A 25906-nucleotide genomic window follows, 5' to 3' on the forward strand; every position below is an offset into this window, starting at 1 on the left:
CCAGCAGTACAGGTTGGTATTGATACTGCTAAAACCAGTATTACTGATCAGTGATCACCATGTTCCCTTACAGGAATAGAGACCATCATGCAGTCGCTGGTAAGTCATTTAATGACACCCTACACTGGTTTTATATACTGGTTTAGTGGTTTCTAGTGAACACACAGCAAAGCGTGTAAAAGTACAGCTGAATAGCTGATGCATAACTAATGTTAAATTACAACTATTAAATATCTAGCTCATGCTGAATGGCAATTATTTCATGAGTAGTTCATGTTAAATAATTAATGTGTAGCTGATCTTAACTAATAACGAGGACATGTAGCACTATATAGTCACTATGATGTAGTTTATTGTATGCGTGATCCCAGGCTTCCAGGGGGAGGGGCCTGTCGAGGGAACCGTCGTGCGCATCCACACCACACTGAGCCCCGCCCCCTTCCTCAAGGTCCGTCAAAGTAAATGCGTTTTGATTCGTCCCAGGGATCACAGTAGAAAACAGGGTCGTTCTGGAGCATGCACATAGCGCTTTATTTTAAAATACGCTACCATTTTCGAATACACCCTTGAAAAATACAATATAAAAAGAAAAGTAGCATACATGCAAACGGTGTAGTCATATATAAATATATTGTTTTACAACAATTTTTAAATAAGTATGAAAATGATTCTATAAGAGTGCGTGTGTAGGCGTCTGTTTACAGATTGCACAGTACATGCTTTCACCAAACCACAGCAAATGGCAGCTTACTGGGTCCGACAGTTTGATTGATTGATTGATTGATTGATTGAAATACTTTATCGACACATGTCGAAAGGTAAGCATCAGGTCAAAAGGATAACACAAAATAGCCCATAGGTTTATTTCATCAGACCAGGTGGGTCCTCTGATCACAGGCTGCTTCGTTCTCAGCTTCACGGCGCTGTACACAGGACTCCTGAGAGACGGGTCGTAGCTGTCTGCGCTGTATCGTAGCTCTAGTAAGGCAGGAAAACCCTCTTTTAAATCTCTTCTCAAGACTCACTTTTATCTATTGGCTTTTCCTTACTGATGGCATTCGTGAACTAATGAAATTATTTTATCTGGTTTTCTTATTTTATCTTTATTATGTTTTTCATCTTATTTAATTGTATTGCACCTTGTAATATATTGTATTGCATTGTTCTTATTGTCTTTGGTTATCTGTTCTTATTGTTAAGCACTTTGTAACTTTGTTTTGAAAGGTGCTATATCATTAAATAAATACAAAATAAAGTAAGAAACCTGCATAACACAATACTAGCTCCACAATGTTAACGCGAGGCAACGTTTAGATCGGGACTGTTTTTGAATATTGATTTGAGGAACATGAGAGACACATCAATGGCAGCGTAAGGTTTGATTCAACAGAAGAATTAACGACGACCCTTCAGAGATTCAGATGTTGATCCACTTCACGCACACATTTAGTTTTGGTGGCGGCGAGGGGAAGTGCTTCACCGCTGACCGCTGGATGAGGTTTTCGGCGCTGGCAGTGGCGTCCGGATCCACACGCAGAACCGCGGCTAGTTGTTCCAGGTCCAGATGTTCCAGAGCCGGGGATAAGTCTTCATTCTGGGGCTCCGTCGGCACTTTGGTGGATGTCTGTGACGCGGGGGCGTGGTCATGGGCCGCTGGTTCTGTGAAAAGAAAGGAAAAGCGTTTCCGAGAAATGAAACGCAAACGCAGTGTGTCTGTAGAGAGCTGCTGGTTTGTCTGCGTGTCTGTTTGTCCTGCCTAGCCTGGAGAAACAGGCCAGGCCGGTTTTGACATCCTGATGGTATTTAAACCCCGCTCCAAGCTGTGGACGTGACCCGTTTGGATTCACACCCAAGTCACTCTGAGCAATGTGACGACTCCAATCCTCTGTGTTTTAAGCCCTCCACCAACTGGTCATTCAAGACCACCTGCTCGTCAGAAATAGACGTAGACATCAACACATGTGCACACACGCATACAGAGACACGCGCCCACGCACACGCGCACAGGTACACAGACACACACACACACACACACACGCACACACAAACACGCATATCTGTGTAACACACAAGAAACAGCCTTACCGTCAGTAGCAGAGGTAGCCGACCTACTTTTCTTCCACCATGGATCCATGTCTGTCTTCTTTTGATTATTTATTTGTGTAGAAAGATATTTTTTCTGGCCGCCCTCCGGATGATTTGGTCAAACTACTGTCGTGTAGTAAATAAACTCCTGCGCCTCGGGCTCCAGCTGTGCTTGTGAAGGATAGTTGCATCAGCCAATCATAGATTCTTTGGGTTTCCCCATCCAAACTTTCGGTTTGTTGAGTGAGCTCGAATGCTGCGTCCTGATTGGTTAAGGCTGCCTGTTGATCCAAAACCGTGTGGGCAAACACACACACACACACACACACACACACACACACACACACACACACACACACACACACACACACACACACACACACACACACACACACACACACACACACATACACACACACACAGCTCAGCTGGTGTGTATCATGGTGTTTGCATGATGAAAGACCTTGTGATGACATCACATTATAATTATCATTATAATGACCTAATTAGGGAGCCAGGTGGTTTACCTTAAATCCCCATTACTATAAATAAATACTTTACATAATAAACAACATTTGTTTGGAATTGTCAGGGATTTCCGTCTCCACTTTCGGTTTCATGAGAGCTGATCCAAAACCACGTGACTTCAAGTTATTGGCTCTCGCACACACAACCACACACACACACACACATACGCACACGCACATACACACACACACACACACAAACACGCAGATATGAACATGAAGATATTGATTTATTGTAGGTCTGCAGTCAAATAAATGTAGGACTACATTATGATGAGAAGTGACGTCCACCGTAATTGTTCGAGTATGATCTGTTCTAAAATAGCCAATCACTGTCGACGTCGATACCGTCTGATTGATTCTGTGATGCTGCAACCTGTAAATTAATCCTAACTGAGTTGATCGATCGATAGATAGATAACAACTTTAATAATCCCACGGAGGAGAAAGTCATTTGTTACAACAGCCCAGCAGCAGTGGAAAACACAGGATAAGATGCAATACAATAAAAATACAAAGTAGCCAATACGAATGAAAACAAAAATAGTCGCTAAGGTAAATGCTAAAGTAGCCTAAATGCTAAAGTAAAGACAAACAGAACAAACAGGGCAAAAAAACAGACGGTATAAACCATATAAATTATAAATGATATGCCATGATATACTGTGGTATGAAGCAGCTGGGAGGGAGTGGAGAGGACCGGGGTACGGGACCAGAACGACGGCCCCGCAGGCAGCACTACCTCCCCCTGACCACCTGGTGGATGTCCCGGTGTGCGGTAGTCTGGGCTGGTCGGTGCCAAGCTGGAGGAGGAACGCACTGGAGGCGCCAACTACGCTCCGGTGTCCGAATGTGTTCCCTGAACGCTCCGGTCCACCCTCGTCGCTCCCCGCTCGGCCGGAGGTCCGTCCGGCTCCCCCATGAGGAGACACCACCAGACCCCCTTCACTGGCCCCGTCAGGGGCCCCGAGGCCCGCACGGTCCCCGGGCCAGCGGAGAGGTAGGCTTATAATGTCGTTCAGTCTTAACTCATATATACGCCTTTAGTTAATGATCAGTTTATCAGTAACCAAAACATTCATGCATTGTCTTAAGCCTAAATTGATCATTAACCAAACATGATTGAAGAAATACACTCCTCGATATCAGATTACTTATTGAGTGACAAAGATGAGGAAGCCCTGAAGCAATACACAAAATAACAACATACGCTACAACCAGTAATTACATGCAGATGTCTATCAAAATATCATCAGGAACTTAACCAACCTTGTCAACAACAGCTATAGTAGCCTGATGAAGAATGATAATGGACTTACATGAATTATGTTAACAGCTTAATATTCAACCTCTGTAACAGGAACGTCTGTAATGCTGGCAAACACAATAAGACCGACTCCAGTCCTAACTGAACCGGTCAGCGGTCTTTAATCAAATACTATCCCATAGTGGCCGGCGGTGAACTCTGTATATTAAATGTATATTAATGAAGACCAGCAGTACATGTTGGCATTGATACTGCTAAAACCAGTATTACTGATCAGTGATAACCATGTTCCCTTACAGGAATACAGACCATCATGCAGTCGCTGGTAAGTCATTTAATGACACCCTACACTGGTTTTATATACTGGTTTAGTGGTTTCTAGTGAACACACAGCAAAGCGTGTAAAAGTACAGCTGAATAGCTAATGCATAACTAATGATAAATTACAACTATTAAATGTCTAGCTCATGTTGAATGGCGATTATTTCATGAGTAGTTCATGTTAAATAATTAATGTGTAGCTGATCTTAACTAATAACGAGGACATGTAGCTCTATATAATCACTATGATGTAGTTTATTGTATGCGTGATCCCAGGCTTCCAGGGGGAGGGGCCTGTCGAGGGAACCGTCGTGCGCATCCACACCACACTGAGCCCCGCCCCCTTCCTCAAGGTCCGTCAAAGTAAATGCGTTTTGATTCGTCCCAGGGATCACAGTAGAAAACAGGGTCGTTCTGGAGCATGCACATAGCGCTTTATTTTAAAATACGCAACCACTTTCGAATACACCCTTGAAAAATACAATATAAAAAGAAAAGTAGCATATATGCATACGGTGTAGTCATATATATATATTGTTTTACAACAATTTTTAAATAAGTATGAAAATGATTCTATAAGAGTGCGTGTGTAGGCGTCTGTTTACAGATTGCACAGTACATGCTTTCACCAAACCACAGCAAATGGCAGCTTACTGGGTCCGACAGTTTGATTGATTGATTGATTGATTGATTGAAATACTTTATCGACATATGTCGAAAGGTAAGCATCAGTTCAAAAGGATAACACAAAATAGCCCATAGGTTTATTTCCATTGTGGTCCCCTGGTAGTGTAAGCGTGTGTATAGGTGTATGTGTGTCTGTTAAAGGTTTATGTACATGACAGTGAGGGAACAAAGTAAAGTATGTCATTCCAATCGCACCTTCACAATTCATATGGACATACATTTATAAACAATCTATAAAAGAGACACCATAGTCCTTGACAGGCTTCACAGTTTTGTCAAGTTTGTCAGGGAGAAACGTACACAAGTTAGAACCACCTCGTGCTCCAGCACCCCCAGCTGACCCCGGCCCAGAGGAGGTACCTGGGCGGCGTGGCGGGGTCCCGGAGCGCAGAGCGAGTGTACGGCCTGGTGAACCGGCACTACCTCAACGTCCTGCGCCGGAGCATCAGACCAGGTGGGTCCTCTGATCACAGGCTGCTTCGCTCTCAGCTTCACGGCGCTGTACACAGGACTCCTGAGAGACGGGTCGTAGCTGTCTGCGCTGTATCGTAGCTCTAGTAAGGCAGGAAAACCCTCTTTTAAATCTCTTCTCAAGACTCACTTTTATCTATTGGCTTTTCCTTACTGATGGCATTCGTGTACTGTTCAAATGACTTTATTTTGTTTTATTATTTGTTTTGGATCTTTTTTTATTTTATCGTATTGCATCTTGTAATATATTGTATTGCATTGTTCTTATTGCCTTTGGTTGTCTGTTCTTATTGTTAAGCACTTTGTAACTTTGTTTTGAAAGGTGCTATATCATTAAATAAATACAAAATAAAGTAAGACACATGCATAACACAATACTAGCTCCACAATGTTAACGCGAGGCAACGTTTAGATTGGGTCTGTTTATGAATATTGATTTGAGGAACATGAGAGACACATCAATGTCAGCGTAAGGTTTGATTCAACAGAAGAATTAACGACGACCATTCAGAGGTTCAGATGTTGATCCACTTCAAACATGCATTTAGTTTTATTATGTTGTTCTTCCTCTGCCTGCAGTCCCCCTGGAGGAGGAAGAGGGCATGGCACCGGCGCCCGCAGTGGTAGAGCCTGCCCTGGAACCCGAAGAGCCGCAGTCAAAGACTGGGGGGCGGGGAAAACATAAGCAGCCAATCAAAACCGCTGCTGCAAAGCACTCTGGGAAAACGAGTCTCACTAAACTCCCTGCCAAGAAGAGGTGAGTCACCAACATGCTGCATCATGGAAAGTGGATCAATAAAGTATTTTATTTCTATAATCGATATAAACAATATCAAAGTAGATTATAAATTATATTATAAAAGTGTATAACTGTAATAGAGGGTCCATTTTTTATATGCAACATGAAGAATGTGATAAATATTATCTTGTGCTTTGATGTCTGTGTTGCATAAAACAGGCCTCGTGCAAAGGTCGAGCCGCCGAACGCAAAACAAAACAAAAACAAGACTGAAACAGGTATCAGTACAATACAATACATCTACAACCGCTGTTCAGTTCTATTCATAGCGGGACAGAGGCTTCTGTTTGGGACAGAGACGTGTAATGTTTATGACTCAGTCTGCTTCATGTGCATCGAGACAACATTAGGATGTTTGTTTCATGATGTTCTTTGTATGCTCGGTCCGAGCTTGTGTCGCCATCCTGTCTGCTGCTAGTGATGCTAGTGATGGTTAAATGCTCCTAATACTGCTTGAATGTTTATAGTAATGGGTTACATGCGAGACACATTTAGTTGTGTAGTACTTGTAACCAGTCAATAAAGTTGCGTTATCTTCAATATCAAAAGGAAACCGTTCTCCCCCAGATTCCTGGAGTGAGCTGCCGGGGGAAGACGACCTGGAAGCTTCTCTGAGGGAGAGTCTGAGCTCTCTGTCCATGGAGGACGACCTGGACTCGGTTTATGGGGACGGTCCCAGATAGAGACTCTCTGAGGTGACTCCAAAGGGAGTGGAGACACTCTCCTCTAAGCCAAGTGCCGTTGTGGTTGAGCTACAGAGGGTTGAGGAGCAGATAGGGCGTGTTGCCACCTGCTCTAGGTATCCTACGGGTAGGCCGGATGTAGGGGAAATCAAGAGCAGACTATTTAGGTCGGGAGGGGGAACTCTTTCAGCAGAGCTGTGGGGCGGATCTCTCTCCTGGATATGTTTATATGAATGCAACCTTTTGTGTTATTTCATTTTTATTTGATTGGTTTATTTCAGGGACATTGCACACTGTTCAACAGTCAAACTGTAAGTGAGCCAGAGTTAGCCTAAGAGGCTAGTTTACATATGTTGTCCCCTGCTATAGTATAAGTTATAATTTCTGGAAGCAGTATTTACAAGCAGTCAGGACCAGGTGTGGCTACCTGTTCTGCGGGGCTGTGGGCGGCTCGGAGCAGACATGTGTCGGACCAGACCTTGGCTAACGTCGTACAGCTGTAGTCTCAGTTTCACGCAAGCTTTGCACAATTTAACAACCCCCCGCGACAGGGTTTGGAATGACACACACCCTGACCGACTGACCCCGCGGCCACGTACACCCTGGTTGCTACGCTTGTATCGGTTAGTACCATTATAGTTTGGATTCATTCTCAGTATCGGTGAGTAGTATTATAGTTTGGATTCACTCTCAGTATCAGTTAGTAGTATTATAGTTTGGATTCATTCTCAGTATCGGTTAGTAGTATTATAGTTTGGATACACTCTCAGTATCTGTTAGTACCATTATAGTTTGGATTCATTCTCAGTATCGGTTAGTAGTATATTAGTTTGGATTCACTTTCAGTATGTTAGTAGTATTATAGTTTGGATTCATTCTCAGTATCGGTTAGTAGTATTATAGTTTGGATACACACTCAGTATCTGTTAGTACCATTATAGTTTGGATTGGTTCACATTATCGAGGTGTGCAAATGTATGACCAGCCTTTTCAGTATTACCTTCTCCATAGTCAGGTCAACGTTTCTCCTGCACCCTCTGTCCTTTTAGAAATCATATGGAGTGTGCCTGTGGAGTGTGCGTGGATGATGGCTGGTTTGAGCAGCCTCATCTGGCCCAGTGAGTCCGATTGGCCCCTGGGGCTTGGTGAGGCTGCACACACGTTGAGGAATCAGTGTCCACAGGTTAACCCAGCCGTCTCCACTCACTCATGGGGATCTTCTCCTTCAATAAACCGGCTGTCACCGACCCCACCACCCTGTGTCTTTGTTGTCATGAGGAGGCCAGAAGGGCCCCTAGGGGGAGCATGGGGGCCCCATCTAGGTGGAGCATGGGGGCCCCATCTAGGTGGAGCATGGGGGCCCCATCTAGGTGGATCAAGGGGGCCCCATCTAGGTGGATCGGGGCGTAATCAATAGCTAACCACTAATAAAATGCGGTTTGGTTGATTAAAAGAGGATTATTCCTCTCTTCCACTTTGATCAGCTACAAGTAAACAGAAGCCCAAGAGCTCAAGTGTAATGAGACCTTTATTCTGGAAAGAACATAATTGTTAGCTGGCCGGTCTGGCCGTGGTCGGGATGGCGCAGACCCAAACAGGGTTAAGGAGTGAAAAAACAACAAAAGAACAAAATGGCACCAAATATATCTTTTAGATTACAAATACATGTGACCTGGGCGCGGTCTACGGCTAGCGAGTCGTACACGGACACAAGCAGACGGGCGGGTCATTATACACACCAGCGGAACGCCCGTCACCTTGGCAACCCTGCTGGGACCGGGGGGGGGGGGGGGTATACGCCACCAGTATGAGTTTGGGTATACTCTTAAGGAATGAAATGACACCAACCTCCCTCTACATCCACCCTCAAGTCCTCCCGGGTCCTCTCCGACCCTCAGCTCTGCAGTCATCTCCGCCACTCTGGAGTCAACTCCACCCTCCCCTCCTCTGCAGTCGACACCACCTTCCCCCCCTCCCTCCCTCCCTCCTCCCCCCTCCCTCCCTCCCCAGGGGTCCTAGGACTTCTTGTACTCGATGCGCTCCACCTTGACGTCGTCACCGATGAGCTGGTACACGTACGTCACCACCGTGGACGCCTGGATGTCCATGAGCACGAAGGAGGGGATGATGTTGCTATGGGAACAGAGAGCGGGCCGGCGGTGAGACCCCCGGAGCATCGGGACACGCCCGGTTTGACATGGCTTAACACAGCATCTGGTTCACACTGGGTTTCATTTGTACCAACCAGCGCTTTTCACACCGCTAGAGCCCTATGACATGTGCTAGTGGGCTGTTATCACTTCCAACATACCTAGCAGTGCTAACAGGCCCCTAGGAGTGCTAACAGGCCTCTAGCAGTGCTAACAGGCCCCTAGCAGTGCTAACAGGCCTCTAGCAGTGCTAACAGGCCTCTAGCAGTGCTAACAGGCCCCTAGGAGTGCTAACAGGCCTCTAGCAGTGCTAACAGGCCTCTAGCAGTGCTAACAGGCCCCTAGCAGTGCTACCAGGCCCCTAGCAGTGCTACCAGGCCCCTAGCAGTGCTAACAGGCCTCTAGCAGTGCTAACAGGCCTCTAGCAGTGCTAATAGGCCCCTAGCAGTGCTAACAGGCCTCTAGCAGTGCTAACAGGCCTCTAGCTGTACTAATGAGCCTCTAGCAGTGCTAACAGGCCTCTAACAGTGCTAACAGGCCTCTAGCAGTGCTAACAGGCCTCATATGGTATTAACAGTAGTAGTGCTTAAAAGATGCCGATAGCCCTCTAGGGGTGCTTACAGTGGCGGTGCTAGAAGGGTGCTATTAGTCCTATAGCGGAGCCAACAGTGGCGTTGCTAAGAGTGGTTGTACTGAATAAACGTTGCGACCAGCAGCACTGCTGACAGTAGCCATGCTGACAGCAGCGGGTGGTAACCGTAGCGATAAAAGCAGCCCTGCTAGCGGCGCTTACGTCGGACCCCTCCCAGGTTGAACTCACCTTTCCAGTGCGTTGTAGGCCCCGGTGGCCGAGCCGGGGTTGATGTAGAACTTGTTCTGGCTCTCGAAGGCCTCGAACTTGTGCGTGTGTCCGGAGATGAGGATGTCCACGTCGAGCTGCCGCTGCAGCAGACCCAGGCTGGCCATGTCCCCCCAGGGGATGACCTGGTGGCCGTGGATCAGCCCGATCTTGAACTGGCCCACAGTCACCACCTTCTGCTCCGGGTAGTTGAGGTTCTGGACGGGGCGGGGAGAGACGTATGCTTCAACTCTTTAGACCAGTACACTGACCCGCACCCCACTGTTCACTAGGTGTTTGATACACTTTGACACACACAGCTGCTATAGCAACAGCACCTCACTGTTCACTACACTGACCGGCTGCTATAGCAACAGCACCTCACTGTTCACTACACTGACTGGCTGCTATAACAACAGCACCTCACTGTTCCCTACACTGACCGGCTGCTATAACAACAGCACCTCACTGACTACACTGACAGGCTGCTATAACAACAGGACCTCACTGACTACACTGACAGGCTGCTATAGCAACAGAACCTCACTGACTACACTGACAGGCTGCTATGGCAACAGCACCTCACTGTTCACTACACTGACTGGTTGCTGTAGCAACATTCCCTCACTGTTCACTACACTGACCGGCTGCTATAGCAACAGCACCTCACTATTCACTACACTGACAGGCTGCTATAGCAACAGCACCTCACTGTTCTCTAACTAACCAGCTGTTGCTTAGCAACCGCACCTCACCGTTCACTAATTGACCAGCTGCTATAGGAACAGCACCTCACTGTTCACTGCACTAGTAGTATTTGAATAACAAATGGACTTTCATGACGGGCAGCCTGGCTGGAGGTCTAATCTGTGTGCACGCAGGGCCAGGGTCAGGGTCCCAGTAGGGCCCACCCACCTCATCGAAGTCTCCCCTGACGATGTGCACGTCTCCGGCCAGCGTCTTCAGGTAGTCGTAGCTCTCCTTGGTGCACAGGTTCCCCGTGCACAGGATGTGCTGGATCTTCCCCGGGACCAGCAGCTTCTTGAACTTGGCCGGCAGCGTGTTGCAGCGGTGGGGGATGTGGAGGTCGCCTAGCACCAGGACCAACTGGGGGGCACGAGGGGTGGGGGGTTCATGCACACACACACACACAGGCGCACGCAGACACACATAAAGGGGCACGCACACATAACCAGAAAGACAGGTGGACACACACACACGCACACACACACATAACCAGAAAGACACACACATAATCAGAAAGACACACACGCATAACCAGAAAGACAGGTGGCCCCACACACACACACACACACACACACACACACACACACACACACAGACACACACGTTAGCCAGCGCCCAGAGTAGCATGGGGGCACTAGCTACAGGTCAGAAGCTCAGGAGAGCGAGAGAGGCCGAGAGACCACAGGGATTAGTGAGAGTCTATTAGGAGGTCCACCATGCGGAGATTAGTTTGTCTTGTCTGCTTTTTGATATTAATAATATATATTTTTTTATTATTATTTATTATAATAATATATTCATTTATTCTGACGCCACCTTTGTTGTTCTAAAGCTGAGAAAAAGATTCTCAAAGACGTTTTTTTTTTCATGAGATATTAAACTAGTGTTGCACGAATACCAAAATTATGACTTCGATACGATACCTGCCCAAAAATACCTCGATACTGAACCGATACCACGGTGAAAATCTAGCAGCTTGGTCCTTTCCTGCTTTTTGAGGAAATAACGTTAATAAATGAATTCTACAGATCAGAGAATTGTATTCCGATTGAGGCGTATTAATATTTATACCACGGTCTGGGGGAATACTCGATTCTGATTGTCTGTTCAGCCATCAAAACGAGAGCTGGTAAATTTTGTAAAATGCATTAAACTGTAATCAAAAGAACACGGTTATATGCTCTAGACCCTATAGTATCTGTGGTATAAAGCCCCAGATGAATTTCCAAATATAAATATGCACACTTTATGTTTAAAGTATAGACCGTCGCGATTCCCATTGAGACGAATGGCGCGGTGATTGAGTCTTCAAAACGAGAGCTGTCAAATTGTGAAAAATGAATGAATTCAACTGTAAACAGACAACGCGGTTATATTCTATAGACCCTAGAGTATCTGTGGAATAAAGGCTGGGACGAATTTCGAATTATAAATATGTATGCATAACGTTATCTCTCTGGCTCTCTGTGGAATAGAAGAGGTGGTGTAGTCCGCTATAATCGACATGTATATACTTATTCCGACTGGTTTGGGGTGGGTGCGGCCACTTTTTAACTTCGAGAGAGGGCATCAGCAGCTGCAGTAGTTCGCAATTGGTCCGTCTGAACTTTTATTCTTTTAAGTATCGATGCTAAAAGATTTGCGTATCGTATCGTTTTTTGTGTGAGGGTATCGTGATACCTTTCTAGCATCGGTATACTCTGCAACACTATATTAAACATTATAATTGTTCCTTATTATGAGGACGGGTCAAGCAAGACGTGGATTATGAAATCACGTTGGTGAGACTGAAACAGCTCTGTGGTCAGTCTTTAAGGAAGTTTATCTGGTTGGAAGGGCCGACAACACAACACAATACATTCCACGCCCCCACAACCAGGTAGGGTTAATCTAACAGTCACAACAACACACGGTGAAAGATAGAGGATGAAGGTCTAACATTAAGAAATAGGTTTTGGTTGAGATTTCATGGGTTAATGAGAGCAGAAGAGGTGGAGGAGGAAGAAGGAAGCTCTATGCTCCCTCGAGAGACCTAGCAGTTGGAAGACAGAGAGTCGGCCAAGGGTTAGAGTGAGCCGGTAGATAGCGTGAGTGTTGGAACTTACCCGGTGACCAGACTGGTGGAGCGGAGAACAGAAGGGGGGGGGGGGGGGAAGAGGTGGGACAGGGAGTAAGGAGGGTTTGTGTGGAGAGGAGGTGGTGCATGGGTCAAAGGTCGAAGGTTCAGGTGGAAAACAAAAATGAGAGAAGAAACAAGTTGGGACAAGAAGTAAAAGGGAAATTAGAAATTAAAAGTGGATGGCAGGCTGATTTATTAGTATGAATAAATAAAGAGCAGAACAAATCGAATGACAAAGTGATTGCGTTAGTGCTAGTTAGTGGAGTGAGGGTGAACCCGCCTGTATTGACCTAATCCCGTTTAAGACTGGGAAAGACAAATACTGAAATCCAAAAACAAATGAAGTAACACTACGCTTAAGTTAAATATACATCACTGACATTCATCCTGTGAACCATCTACAGAATCAAATAAAAAGACCATAATGTCTAGGTAATGTCACCAAACTTGATTTTTAGCTTAGTTGCATAAATTGCTCATACTAAAACATGTTAGCTTCCTAGCCTAGCAACCTGACATGTTGGCCAACAGTGTGTGTGTGTGTGTGTGTGTCTATTTGTCAGTATGTGTGTGAATTGTTTCCACGCAACAGACAATCAAATGAATAGAACCGAAAGGTGACAAAAAAGAACAAGGATCGTGTCAATGAACGAGAAACGAGCAGATGTGCTGGAAGTGTGTAGCACAGAGCTGGGTGAGTGCTGGTCATGTGACGGGAGCCGCCTCGGGATGGACCCCAGAACTCAGCTCCACGGCCTCGCGGAGGCCCCGCGCGGGGCCGTGACGGGTTCGGTGCCCACAACACCACCTGTGAGGCGGAGACAATCGGCCGTGTTACATTTTAGTACTTACCATCTTCTATTTTTCTGCTGCTGCTAGTCAAGTTCAGGAAGCATCGACGCACGTAAATCCCGGAGACGTCAACCAATGAGAGAGGAGGAGGTGGGCACAGTTGGTTTCAGTGAGACTTCCGGTGTCTGGTTTTGGGTTCTTCAAAATAAAATATGAGTTGGAAAAAGCAAGTCATTGAGATAAGGGCGTTAGGTTAAAACATTTAAACATAAATGTAACTAAATATAAATGAGCAGCATAATTAATGTGTAAATTGTAGTTTATGTTGTCAAATGAACAGATCAGAATAACGTTATTTTCGTATAAGGCAATTGATATAAAACCATCGTTTAACAAGCAAGTGACTTAGAAAAGCCCAATCATTAAATTTTGTTTTGGCAAATCCTTCTTCCCTGACCTCTGTTGCTATTTAGTTCTAGGTTAGGGGGGCCTTTTACTCTGGAAGCCAGTCCACCGGAAGTGTGGTGTGACCGCTGTACACTTGTCAGCAGCGAGCCTCAGTACTCCGCAGAACGTTCGAGAGGTAAGCTAAAGACGCGCTATTCGGACGTCGTCCGTAACACGACGTCGCCCAATAAAGGATCACTAACTCTGATTTCTCCATCGTCTACAGACATTAATTCAATCATTATAATTAATAATTAATGTAATTCGACAGTACGTGCGACGCGTTGTGGTCCCGCTAGCTACCGTTAGCGCCGAGCTAACGTCAGTATGACGTCAGCATGCTGGGTCGCATCCCGGGCGCGGGTACCGACTAGTTCTTGAAGATACGAGTGCCCACGTCGTCACTACACGATATCTCGAGTTATTTATCGAAGTGACGACAACCTGACTACTGTGACCGGAAAAGGACGCGAGTAGCGCTCCCGACACGGCCCGTCGTGCACCCAAGACCTGGTGACTGCTGGTCCCCCTGACCACGACCCCGACCACAGTTCAGCTCTAGTCCCATCAGATGATGTAGACCTCCACCAGACCAGCCTGTGTTCTCCTGTCCAGAGACCTGCTGACGACGCAGCACTTCAGCCTTTCACCGCGGTCGGGGTAACAATGCGCTTTATCCCCTCAGGTCCCCCGAGCCCCCAGGACCTTCCAGACCCCCTCTGAGCCTGGTGACCCCGCAGCGTCCGGACCTTTACCCCCGCACGTCTCTGACAGCCGGACTCAGTACAGCGCCTCGCCGACACTCAGCAGCAGCAGCAGCTCGGCTCCCTTCACTGCGCCTCTGGACGACCAGCGTTGTGTTTATGTCTTTGTTTTGCGAAAACGGTAAGATAACGGTTCCTTCCCTTCCCCCTGTCCCATGTATGTTTGTGTGTTTTGCGCGGAGACGCCGGGCTGGGTTAAGAGGGTTTAAAACGGGCCGGGGGGAAGGCGTTGTTAGTGCAGTATGGCATGTTTGTGAGCAAGTGGATCAAAATGGCGTCTCCCATCGCCAGCACTCGTGTGCAGCGTTCATGACGCACTCTGCAGCAGAACGGCCCCGGGCTCCGGGCCCGCCGCCCCGCGTTATGCAACCCGCTCACCCGCTAGCAGTGGACCGCGATGAGGCTTACCCGTCGTTAAGTTATGCCCGATCGTTTCTGGGTAATTAAGAGTTATTGCTGTTATCGTGGATCCAGTGTCGTACTCGAGGCCTACACGGTGCAACGTAGCTGCGGGGTAGCGGAGTGCGTGTGTAGCCACTAGGCCACTGTGGGCGACAACACGGGGCTAGAACGAAGCATCTTTTACCTTCTACATGGATTGCATTTAGTTAATGGCAAATTCGTGATGTACATTGTACATTTAACCGGATTAAATCGTTTCGTCCTTTTTTTTCATGTGGACTGGTGCGCAATTCAACACTTTCAGTTTCTGCCCATACCAAGATGGATGTTGGTACTCGTTTTTTAATGTATATTTTATAAATTGGTACATTTATTTACCCTTTTGCTGTGCTCACCAATTTACCATTAAGTAAATTACTTGGCAGAAGCTTTAATCCAAAGCAACATTGAAGTTGAGATACACAAATTGATAAAATAATTTACACTCAATTTATTGCTTTATAAACATCCCAAGATTACCAGTAGAGGTCTCGTGTAGCGAAGGCATGGGGAGTGATGATTCTGAGAATGGTTTCGCAAACAAGACTGATATGTGATGTCATGTTTCTCTTGGCTATCTGACCCAAAACCGCTCCTGTGCTTTGTGTGATTAAACCCTTATTAAAGCATACTTCAGAGTATTACTATAATAAAACATTCGGTCATCTTTTAACCCTAATAAATATGAACAGAGGAATCTAGCGAATCCATCTTGTTTTGACGATGATCCGTTTCTGTAGAAAAAAAGTGTCTGTAATGCGGTGTTGTCAACTAATCATGTGCCCCTGGTCCTGACCTCTGTCCCCTCTCTTCTTGCAGAGCTGTTGCGCAGCCATTGGAACCTGTGTGGTGGACATCTAGCCTTCAAGCAAGGAGCTTGCAGCCACAGCGGCACAGCGTTTTTCATGTCAGAGACCGAGCGCGCTTGCAGCCGTTTATGTCATCCCCTCTTTTCCAGACAGAAGATCCCGAAAAATCCCCATTCCAGATCCTCTTATCTTACTGATAGCGCTCAGAGCCAGCCAAGATGTCTGTCAACGTCAACCGCAGTGTGTTGGACCAGTTCTACCGCTACAAGATGCCCCGTCTGATAGCCAAGGTAGGCCCCCCCAGTCTCCATCGGAGCGTCTCAAGGGGTGTACTGGTCAGTGGGTTCTGACGCGTCTGTGTTTCCCTCCAGGTGGAAGGCAAAGGAAATGGCATCAAGACGGTCGTTGTCAACATGGTGGATGTTGCCAAGGCTCTGAACAGACCCCCAACATGTAAGAACACGCTAGGAACACGCCAATAACGCACTCGGAATGTTCTCCGCCCATGTGGTCTAGGTCGTTTCCAAAATCAACCTCCAGAACAGAAGGAGCATTGGAATTTAACAATCACAAAGCAGTCGTCTCATTTGAACACGCCAAGTGTCCCGTGCTCCAGTGGGACCACCTGTAGACACAGGATTGTAGAGAATCGACCTCCACGACCAATCGATTGGTCTATAGAGGGCAATAGAAATACAGAAATATTCACGTCGTCTCTAGATTAACTTAATCGGCCACAGTGCACTCAACTCTACCTGCTAGACTAAATATAACGAAGTGCTGTTTGGAGGAAGTTGGAGGGTTTCAGATCCACAGCTGGTCAGAGTCTGACTCTGTTACAGCAGAGCTTCAATGTACAGCCGGTCACACCAGACCAGCCATGGAGCGCGACAACACTTCGGCATTAGAGTCTAGGTTTTGATTTGTGCTTAAAACCACGGGTTCCAATGGGTGACACTGCGATGCGGGCCAAGGTGCCATGTCTGCTTCTCTTAGCCTATCGGGCGTTAAACACGGAGGTTGACCGGGCATCACAGCATCGCAAACGACATTAGAATAAGAAAACGTCTGGCTACTGTTTGAATGCATACAATTCCTTAGTCCTTTTTAACCAAAAGCGTTACTTAACGATTTAATTTACACGGTGTAAATAGTTGCAAGCAGTTATTCTAAAGTTTGGCGAGTTCACAGGGAGTTTGTCCTGTCTTATATTCTATGAAATTATAGGATAATGACAAACTACAGACTTCAATATAATTTGTATTCAAAAGCAGTTATTCCTGACCCAGTATATCACCCAAAAATAAAATCCATCCGTCCACATTTCTCCTTCCCGCCCTTGAAATAATGGATCAAGAAATGCTTTCTTCCGTGTGGAAGTTACACCAGCGACTGTCCGACCAATGAGAACGATGGAGAACGTACCGGAGCGTGTGGATCAACCGATACACCCGCTGAGCAGAAGCTGCCAGCCCTTGCCTTAGTGTTGAGCTGGAGATGGCGGCGGGCTATTCATTATTCACAGGCTGTCAGGAACCAGAGCCCCCGGTGGGTACTGATCCCGGCCAATGCGGTGCACGTGCAGCGGTGGAAGGGATTCGATTACCTTGATACAGCGATAATGGGCATAAAAATGCATCAGCCTTCTGATAATACCGCCGCGTAGGGAAATAAAGCGCCGCGATTAAATACCGCCGTCACCGCAGAATCTATCGCTGACTGATGTAGGAGACTCGTGTAGCGAAGGCATGGGGAGTGATGATTCTGAGAATGGTTTCGCAAACAAGACTGATTTGTGATGTCATGTTTCTCTTGGCTATCTGACCCAAAACTTCTTCTCTGCTCAGTGTGAATAAACACTAATTAAAATATACGTCAGTGTATTTCTAAAATGCAACATTAAATAATCTTTTATCGCTTATAAATATGATTACCGTTCTGCTATTTAGTCCGAAAAGGTTCAAACTTCCAATGACAAATCAGACAATAGTCATTCTACTGTAGTGAATGAGTATTTACCAAACTACAGAACCCAGAAGGAGGCTCGGATGACCACCAACCCGTTGCTTGTGGATCTCAGTCCTAAGTTCCACTCTTTTTCCGCAGACCCGACCAAGTTTTTTGGCTGTGAGCTGGGAGCTCAGACCCAGTTCGATGCCAAGAACGACCGCTTCATCGTCAACGGGTCCCACGAGGCCAACAAGCTCCAGGACATGCTGGACGGGTTCATCAGGAAGTTCGTGCTGTGTCCCGAGTGCGACAACCCAGAAACTGACCTGGTAACTGACCCATTGCTGAGGGTTACCCGGCGAATCCTGGTCCTCACTAGTCAGACCACGCCCCCAAAACATTTAATGTCAGACCACGCCCCCAAAACATTTAATATCAGACCACGCCCCCAATTTTTTTTAATGTCAAACCAGGAATTAGCGTTTGTGGGGTTTAATGATGCGACCATTGTGGCTACGTGAAGTAGTCCATAGTTCAGTCACCCAGACCCTGAGTACCTGGTCACAGGACCAAATGTACATCAGTCTGTTTACACAACAGTCTTTGCTTTGGGTACATGTAGATGATTTGCATGAAATGTTGTAGTTTTGACTTATCAGTTTGCTTTCAAGGGATCGAGTGTATCTTAGGTGGTGGACTCTGTCCCGTAGAGCGGGTGAAGGCCTCAATGTAGAGCTGGTGGAGGAATGGGGAGTGATGATTCTGAGAATGGTTTCGCAAACAAGACTGATTTGTGATGTCATGTTTCTCTTGGCTATCTGACCCACAACAGTGCTCTGTGTGATTACACACCAATTAAAACGTACTGCAGACTTGGAGCATTTTTTAGGGATTAAGTGTAATTGTGTGTGCTTTTGAGTCTTCACTGTCTGTGACTGTGTGAATAAAGGGACTGTTGGGTATTTGCGTTCAGGGACTAACCTGGGAACTGTTTCTCCTCTGCCGCAGCATGTAAACCCCAAAAAACAAACTATTGGAAACTCGTGCAAGGCGTGCGGCTATCGCGGCATGCTGGACACCAGACACAAGCTCTGCACCTTCATCCTGAAGAACCCCCCAGGTGAGCCCCCCCCCCCCCCCGAAAAACACCACGCCCTGCGTCAGCCGAACTCTGGCCCCAGGCATGCCCATATTAGGACTCAACTTTAGTCGCTAGCTAGCTCGGTCGGGTCTGGTTGCCTAGGTTACCAACCGTGCCCTGGCACAATGGCAAGGTTCAGGACTGTGTCGTCGGGCCCTTCAGAGGGCTTAGGGGGGGGGGGGGGTTGACATGTGACCTGTGAAGCTATAAGAATAGAATTGACCTGACCGGCAGTGGGGAGGTTTAATATAGAGCTAGTGCTAGTGTAACACTGCAGAGGCCTTTGTGTTACACTATATACACTGAAGCTAGTATAGAGTACTTTAGAGGCCTTTATGTTACACTCTATACACTGAAGCTAGTATAGAGTACTTTAGAGGCCTTTATGTTAAACTATATACACTGAAGCTAGTACAGAGTACTTCATAGGCCTTTATGTTACACTATATACACTGAAGCTAGTATAGAGTACTGTAGAAGCCTTTATGTTACACTATATACACTGAAGCTAGTACAGAGTACTTCATAGGCCTTTATGTTACACTATATACACTGAAGCTAGTATAGAGTACTGTAGAAGCCTTTATGTTACACTATATACACTGAAGCTAGTACAGAGTACTTCATAGGCCTTTATGTTACACTATATACACTGAAGCTAGTATAGAGTACTGTAGAAGCCTTTATGTTACACTATATACACTGAAGCTAGTACAGAGTACTTCATAGGCCTTTATGTTACACTATATACACTGAAGAGAGTATAGAGTACTGTAGAAGCCTTTATTTTACACTATGTACACTGAAGCTAGTATAGAGTACTGTAGAAGCCTTTATGTTACACTATATACACTGAAGCTACCATAGAGTACTTTAGAGGCCTTTATGTTACACTATATACACTGAAGCTAGTATAGAGTACTTTAGAGGCCTTTATGTTAAACTATATACACTGAAGCTAGTACAGAGTACTTCATAGGCCTTTATGTTACACTATATACACTGAAGCTAGTATAGAGTACTTTAGAGGCCTTTATGTTAAACTATATACACTGAAGCTAGTACAGAGTACTTCATAGGCCTTTATGTTACACTATATACACTGAAGAGAGTATAGAGTACTGTAGAAGCCTTCATTTTACACTATGTACACTGAAGCTAGTATCGAGTACCTTAGAGGCCTTCATGTTACACTATATACACTGAAGCTAGTATAGAGTACTTTAGAGGCCTTTGTGTTACAATATTGGTTAGTATAGAGACCTTTCTGTTACACTATACTGCATGGTAAATAGTATGGGGAGTGATGATTCTGAGAATGGTTTCGCAAACAAGACTGATTTGTGATGTCATGTTTCTCTTGGCTATCTGACCCATAACTGCCACAAAGGCCATTCTATCACACTATATACACTGTAGCTAGTATAGAGTAGTACAAAGGCCATTCTATCACACTATATACACTGTAGCTAGTATAGAGTAGTACAAAGGCCTTTCTATCACAATATATACTCTCCATCTAGCCTAGAGTACTGCAGAGGTCTTTCTGGCACACTACTGGTTAGTAGTGACCAGTGGATAGAGCCTGTGGTATTGACTGTTAACCAGTGGACAGAGCCTGTGGTATTGATGCCTGTTAACCAGTGGACGGAGCCTAAGTCAAGCGCTGACGCGGTTCTTCTTGTCCCCAGAGCCCCCTGAGACGGGCTCCGCCACTGTGAAGAAGGACAAGGAGAAGAAGAACCGCAAGAAGGACAAGGAGAACGGCGGCGGAGAGGCCGGGAAGAACAACGACATCGACGCCCCAGAGGCCGTGGTGCGTATCCCAGGCAACCGGCCTGAACCCCCCCCCCGCTGCTCTAGACACCGAGCAGTTAGCCCTTCACAACGTCCTCATTCAGATTAATTGGATGAAGACCAATACCCCCATAGGGATAGATGTGTTATGGTCCTGGTGGAGCACTCGGGTGGAGGTCTCATTTAGAGAGGGTGGAGGAATGGGGAGTGATGATTCTGAGAATGGTTTCGCAAACGAGACTGATTTGTGATGTCACGTTTCTCTTGGCTATCTGACCCACGACAGGGCTCTGTGTGATTACACACTGATTTAAAACCTACTTCAGAGCATTATAATCTATTTCTGTGATCTTGACCTTTTATAATGAACGGAAAGGTTTGAGCCGGAGAGGTAGAGGGCCCTTTGAGCTCGTTTAGAACCAAACCAAAGTTACTTCAGAAAGGGAAAATAACAAGTCAAAAAAAGAGCAATTAAATTGTCCATGTTCGCCGCATAATAAAGTCTGTCGGGGCTGACTTCCCCACAACACGAGTTAGTCATTAAAAAATCTTTGTACTTTTTTTTTTATGTATGAGTAGAGTGACCCAAAATCCAGCAAGTTTCCACACTTCTGAAGCGCCACAACATTGGTGGTGCTCAAGAGGCTGTACCAGACCCATGGTTCACCAGTACCCCCTGACACCGGGCCTCCACCCAGACTAACTCCCTCCTCCTGCTGCTAGGACGGCGACGACGACGACGAGGACTGGGCAGAGGAGACCACGGAGGAGGCGCAGAGGAGGCGCATGGAGGAGATCAGCGACCACGCCAAGAACCTGACCCTCAGCGAGGACCTGGAGAAGACCCTGGAGGAGAGGGTCAACCTCTTCTACAACTATGTGAAGGTAGGATGGCAGCGCCGTGCTGTCCCCTAGAGCAGGTGGAGGTCTGTCCCATAGAGCTGACCTGGGGAGTGATGACTACCGGCCCAGCCATCGTTAAGAGGGGATATTGTAGCATATCCCGGGCTGTTCATCAAATTAACTCCAGTAGAGTCGACCTGAGCCCACAGAGGCTGGGTGTTGGGGTAGACGCCGTGCATGCCGACCATATACAAGGGGTTCGTTCGTGGATCTTCCACCCCCCCCCGGGAGATGTGTAGCACTGAGCGGATGTGGTTGTGTGCACTAGCAGTACCCCCGTGTCCTGAGAGCGCCTCGGCGCTGCGTCAGGTGGGTCGGACCGCGCACACGTCTTGTAGGACCGATTTGTTTTGTAGCTGCTTCTCTACGTCGCTCCTCTGGCCCCCCCCCACCCCCCCCGTCTCCGTCCCGCGGCGCTGACGGGTGTTGTGTGGTTGCAGGACCGTAAGGAGGACGGCTCCATGGACGTGGCGGACAGGGAGGTGCTGGCGGAGGCGGAGCGCCTGGACGTCACGGCCATGGGCCCCCTCATCCTCACCGAACTGCTCTTCAACGAGGACATCCGCGAACAGATCAAGAAGTACCACCGCCACTTTCTCCGCGTGAGTCCTCCTCCGCTTCCTGCTCCTCCTCTTCCTCTTCTTCCTACTCCTCCTCTCACTCCTCCTCTTCCTGCTCCTCCTCCTCCTCCTGCTCCTCCTCTTCCTCCTCCTCCTGCGCTGGGTCTCGTGACGTCCTGAGGCTATTTGCGGTCGAGTCGGGTGCTGCTCTATAAATAGACGCCAGACGACATGGGAGACTCCGGCAGGACACCGGGAACGGTGCTCCAACCGTGCTGTCTGGTTATAATGCCACTTTGGTTAAAGGGCCGTTGGGGAACATCGTTATTCCGATTCTTCTGAATCTGTTTTTTGAATTGGATTAGGATCACAAACCCCTTAGGGATAGATCATGGTGGCGGACTCTTGTCATGTAGAGCGGGTGGTGGAATGGGGATTGATGATTCTGAGAATGGTTTCGCAAACACGACTGATGTTTTGTGATGTCACGTTTCTCTTGGCTATCTGACCCACAACTGCTTCTGTGCTAGGTGTGATTACACGCTAATTACAGACGTACTTCAGAGCATATATATATACCATTTCGGCGTTCTCTGCCTCTTTTAAACAAAAAAGTTATGTGTCGGAGAGATGGAGGCCCATTTGAGCTTATTTAAAACGTATCAAAGTAACTTCTGATAGAGACGAGTCAAAATGAGTAAATAGAGTCACTGAAGTTCTGTTGGGGCTGACCACCTCCTCTAAGGTCCTGTTGGGGCTGACCACCTCCTCCTCTAAGGTCCTGTTGGGGCTGACCACCTCCTCCTCCTCTAAGGTCCTGTTGGGGCTGACCACCTCCTCCTCCTCTAAGGTCCTGTTGGGGCTGACCACCTCCTCCTCCTCTAAGGTCCTGTTGGGGCTGACCACCTCCTCCTCCTCTAAGGTCCTGTTGGGGCTGACCACCTCCTCCTCCTCTAAGGTCCTGTTGGGGCTGACCACCTCCTCCTCCTCTAAGGTCCTGTTGGGGCTGACCACCTCCTCCTCCTCTAAGGTCCTGTTGGGGCTGACCACCTCCTCCTCTAAGGTCCTGTTGGGGCTGACCACCTCCACCTCTTTCGTCCCCTCAGTTCTGCCACAACAACAAGAAGGCCCAGAAGTACCTGCTGGGGGGCTTTGAGTGCCTGGTGAAGTTGCACCAGGCCCAGCTGCTGCCCCGCGTGGCCGTGATCCTCAAGGACCTGTACGACGCCGACCTGCTGGAAGAGGACGTCATCTTCGTCTGGGCCGAGAAGGTACCGCCTCCCCGCACACACACCCACAGTTTAGGTGTTGGGTTTCACTTTGTAGGATCAACAATTGCTTTCATTCTTGTACTCAGGTGGTTACTATGTTTAAATACTACTTAGCTCGCTTAGGGCGGGTCGGAGGACTTTGTCCTGTAGAGCGGGAATGGGGTGTGATGATTCTGAGAATGGTTTCGCAAACAAGACTGATTTGTGATGTCATGTTTCTCTTGGCTATCTGACCCACGAGCCGCTGCTTCTGAAACCGTACAGCCGTCTAGTGCGACGGGACCTGACTACAACATTTGGACATTGCTCAAGTCCCAAGACAGACAAACTACTGGCCCCGACCGTCATTAAGAAGGGATATTGTAATATATCACAGCCAGTAACTCAAATTAACTCCAGAGGAGCTGCCCACAGCCCACCGAGGCTGGGTGTTCAGGTGGAAGCGGTGCATGCTGACAATATAGAATGTGGTTTATTTACAGTTTTCTATCGATTGTTTTTCATGTCTGACTTTCCGTCCCAAGTTTGTCTTTGTGGTTTATAGCCATGTAGTCTGCTCTTATTCGTTGCACTTGTAGTAACACTTATTTAAAAGGTGCATCTAAAGGATTTTCGCCAATTGACCAGAACCAACTTTGCTTGGTTCTATTGTTGTAGACCTAGAACCCATCAAGTTCCCTCAGGGTTCTAGGATCCCAGTCCTGTTTCACCTGCAACCCCCTCATCGCCCATATTTGGGCAGGTGGAGGAGGAGTTGAACCACCTGACCTTACCTGGGCCCCTCCTCCCCTCCTCAGGTGTCCAAGAAGTACGTGTCCAAGGAGCTGGCCAAGGAGATCCATGCCAAGGCCGCGCCCTTCGTCAAGTGGCTGAAGGAGGCGGAGGAGGAGAGCGAGGGCAGCGACGGGGACGAGGAGGAAGAGGACGAGAACGTTGAGGTGAGGCTGGGGACCGGTGGTCTGGCTCCCCTCGTCGGAGGAGCTAGAGACAAAACGGAGAACCGTAAAAAAAGGTCCTCCGTCACAAATCATTCAAAATGATTTAACAGTTGCCTATAAAAAAGGATCAATTAATAAAACAAGCGTATTTCTTTATCTCTTATTAAACCTGGTGTTTTTAGAAAAAGTGCCTAACCCCTTACCTAGTCTGGATGCCTTTGTTTACTTGCGGCTGTTTTAACAAGGCCAAGTGAGTATTGAAACGCACAGGAAAGGTTTAACCTCAGAACTACTGACACGAGGGGGAGGCCCTTTGGATGATGTGTTGGTGGGTGGAGGACTCTGTAGGGCGGGTGGAGGACTCTGTAGGGCGGGTGGAGGACTCTGTAGGGCGGGTGGAGGACTCTAGGGCGGGTGGAGGACTCTAGGGCGGGTGGAGGACTCTAGGGCGGGTGGAGGACTCTAGGGCGGGTGGAGGACTCTAGGGCGGGTGGAGGACTCTAGGGCGGGTGGAGGACTCTAGGGCTGGTGGAGGACTCTGTAGGGCGGGTGGAGGACTCTAAGGTGGGTGGAGGACTCTAGGCTGGGTGGAGGACTCTAGGGCGGGTGGAGGACTCTGTAGGGCGGGTGGAGGACTCGGGAGTGATGATTCTGAGAATGGTTTCGCAAACACGACTGATGTTTAGTGATGTCACGTTTCTCTTGGCTATCTGACCCACGAGCCTCGGCGCCTCAGAGGCAGCACGGCCGCCTAGTGTGTGTCTAGGACCACACCTAACAGCCTGCCCCTCCTGCTGCCCCCAACAGGTGGTCTACTCCTCCTCCGCCCGCGAGCTGACGGTGGAGACGGTGAAGCCGGCCAAGGCCCAGCGGGAGGAGATCGAAGACATCGACATAGACGCCATCTGACCGGGGAAGACGGAGAGCTCCATCAGATTCTTGCTTGTGTGTGTGTTGTGGCTTCTCACACGGTGGCCTGTACTACCCCCCCCCGCCTTCCCCCTGGCTGCCCCCTCCTTCTGGCTGCCCCCCCCCCCCCCCCCTCCCTGCATCAGCTAACCCCTCCCTCCTCACACCAACTCTCAGCTCTGTGGCATGATATTCAATATTATAGCGCTTTCCTAGCTGCACATTAACTGCTGTGATTTTGAGATGTATTCAGTGGAAATGAAGTTGCTTGTGGGTTCTTGGGGTGGGGGTTATCATTTGACTGCACATTTAATTTGTCTGTATTTTTCCAGTTAATAAAGAATGTTTTGCTATCCACAACACTTGAAACTGTTTTTACTGGGCGACCTTAATATAAATGCTACAGTGGATTATTGATGGTTAGTTCAGATTATTAATATTTTATTGTTTTAGGTTATTAATGATTTATCACCCATTATTAAATGTTATA

General features: G+C 47.4%; 3 protein-coding genes and 1 long non-coding RNA gene across 4 annotated transcripts; 2 read left to right on the top strand and 2 right to left on the bottom strand.

Moving 5' to 3' along the window:
* Positions 1-503: 503 nt before the first annotated feature.
* LOC307086632 lies at positions 504-2280 on the bottom strand. Its single transcript, XR_013812448.1, has 2 exons — positions 2086-2280; positions 504-1659 (listed from the first exon to the last, which is right to left on the bottom strand). It is a non-coding gene; the product is annotated as an uncharacterized lncRNA (long non-coding RNA).
* Positions 2281-3532: 1252 nt separating this feature from the next.
* On the top strand, positions 3533-8069 carry fam216a (family with sequence similarity 216 member A; the record flags this gene model as incomplete). The annotated part of the gene is made up of 7 exons (XM_079752212.1): positions 3533-3612; positions 4179-4204; positions 4477-4553; positions 5224-5341; positions 5938-6115; positions 6317-6375; positions 6725-8069. 7 exons carry the CDS (start codon positions 3533-3535, stop codon positions 6838-6840), a joined length of 654 nt encoding a protein of 217 aa, XP_079608338.1. The 3' UTR covers positions 6841-8069.
* Positions 8070-8839: 770 nt separating this feature from the next.
* Positions 8840-13667, bottom strand: vps29 (VPS29 retromer complex component). The gene is made up of 4 exons (XM_079752094.1): positions 13547-13667; positions 10744-10935; positions 9811-10046; positions 8840-8973 (listed from the first exon to the last, which is right to left on the bottom strand). The coding sequence occupies exons 1-4, from the start codon at positions 13547-13549 to the stop codon at positions 8856-8858; spliced, it is 549 nt and encodes a 182-aa protein (XP_079608220.1). The 5' UTR covers positions 13550-13667; the 3' UTR covers positions 8840-8855.
* A 342-nt stretch (positions 13668-14009) lies between these two features.
* Positions 14010-25776, top strand: eif5 (eukaryotic translation initiation factor 5). The gene is made up of 12 exons (XM_079752073.1): positions 14010-14069; positions 14619-14818; positions 15958-16237; positions 16319-16400; positions 18054-18226; positions 18906-19017; positions 20730-20854; positions 21559-21720; positions 22179-22340; positions 23405-23569; positions 24367-24507; positions 25315-25776. The coding sequence occupies exons 3-12, from the start codon at positions 16166-16168 to the stop codon at positions 25414-25416; spliced, it is 1296 nt and encodes a 431-aa protein (XP_079608199.1). The 5' UTR covers positions 14010-14069; positions 14619-14818; positions 15958-16165; the 3' UTR covers positions 25417-25776.
* Positions 25777-25906: the final 130 nt, after the last annotated feature.

Source organism: Pollachius pollachius (genome assembly GCF_949987615.1).
Source record: "Pollachius pollachius genome assembly, chromosome: 15".
In the NCBI taxonomy this organism is placed as follows: domain Eukaryota; kingdom Metazoa; phylum Chordata; class Actinopteri; order Gadiformes; family Gadidae; genus Pollachius; species Pollachius pollachius.

Coding starts and splice junctions, on each gene's coding strand:
- vps29 (XM_079752094.1), bottom strand. Junction 10,047..10,743: donor TCAGGGGAGACTTCGATGAG/GTGGGTGGGCCC, acceptor CGCCCCGTCCAG/AACCTCAACTACCCGGAGCA. Junction 8,974..9,810: donor GCCTACAACGCACTGGAAAG/GTGAGTTCAACC, acceptor CTGTTCCCATAG/CAACATCATCCCCTCCTTCG.
- eif5 (XM_079752073.1), top strand. CDS start 16,166: ATGTCTGTCAACGTCAACCGCAGTGTGTTGGACCAGTTCTACCGCTAC. Junction 22,341..23,404: donor ACCACCGCCACTTTCTCCGC/GTGAGTCCTCCT, acceptor TCGTCCCCTCAG/TTCTGCCACAACAACAAGAA. Junction 24,508..25,314: donor AAGAGGACGAGAACGTTGAG/GTGAGGCTGGGG, acceptor TGCCCCCAACAG/GTGGTCTACTCCTCCTCCGC.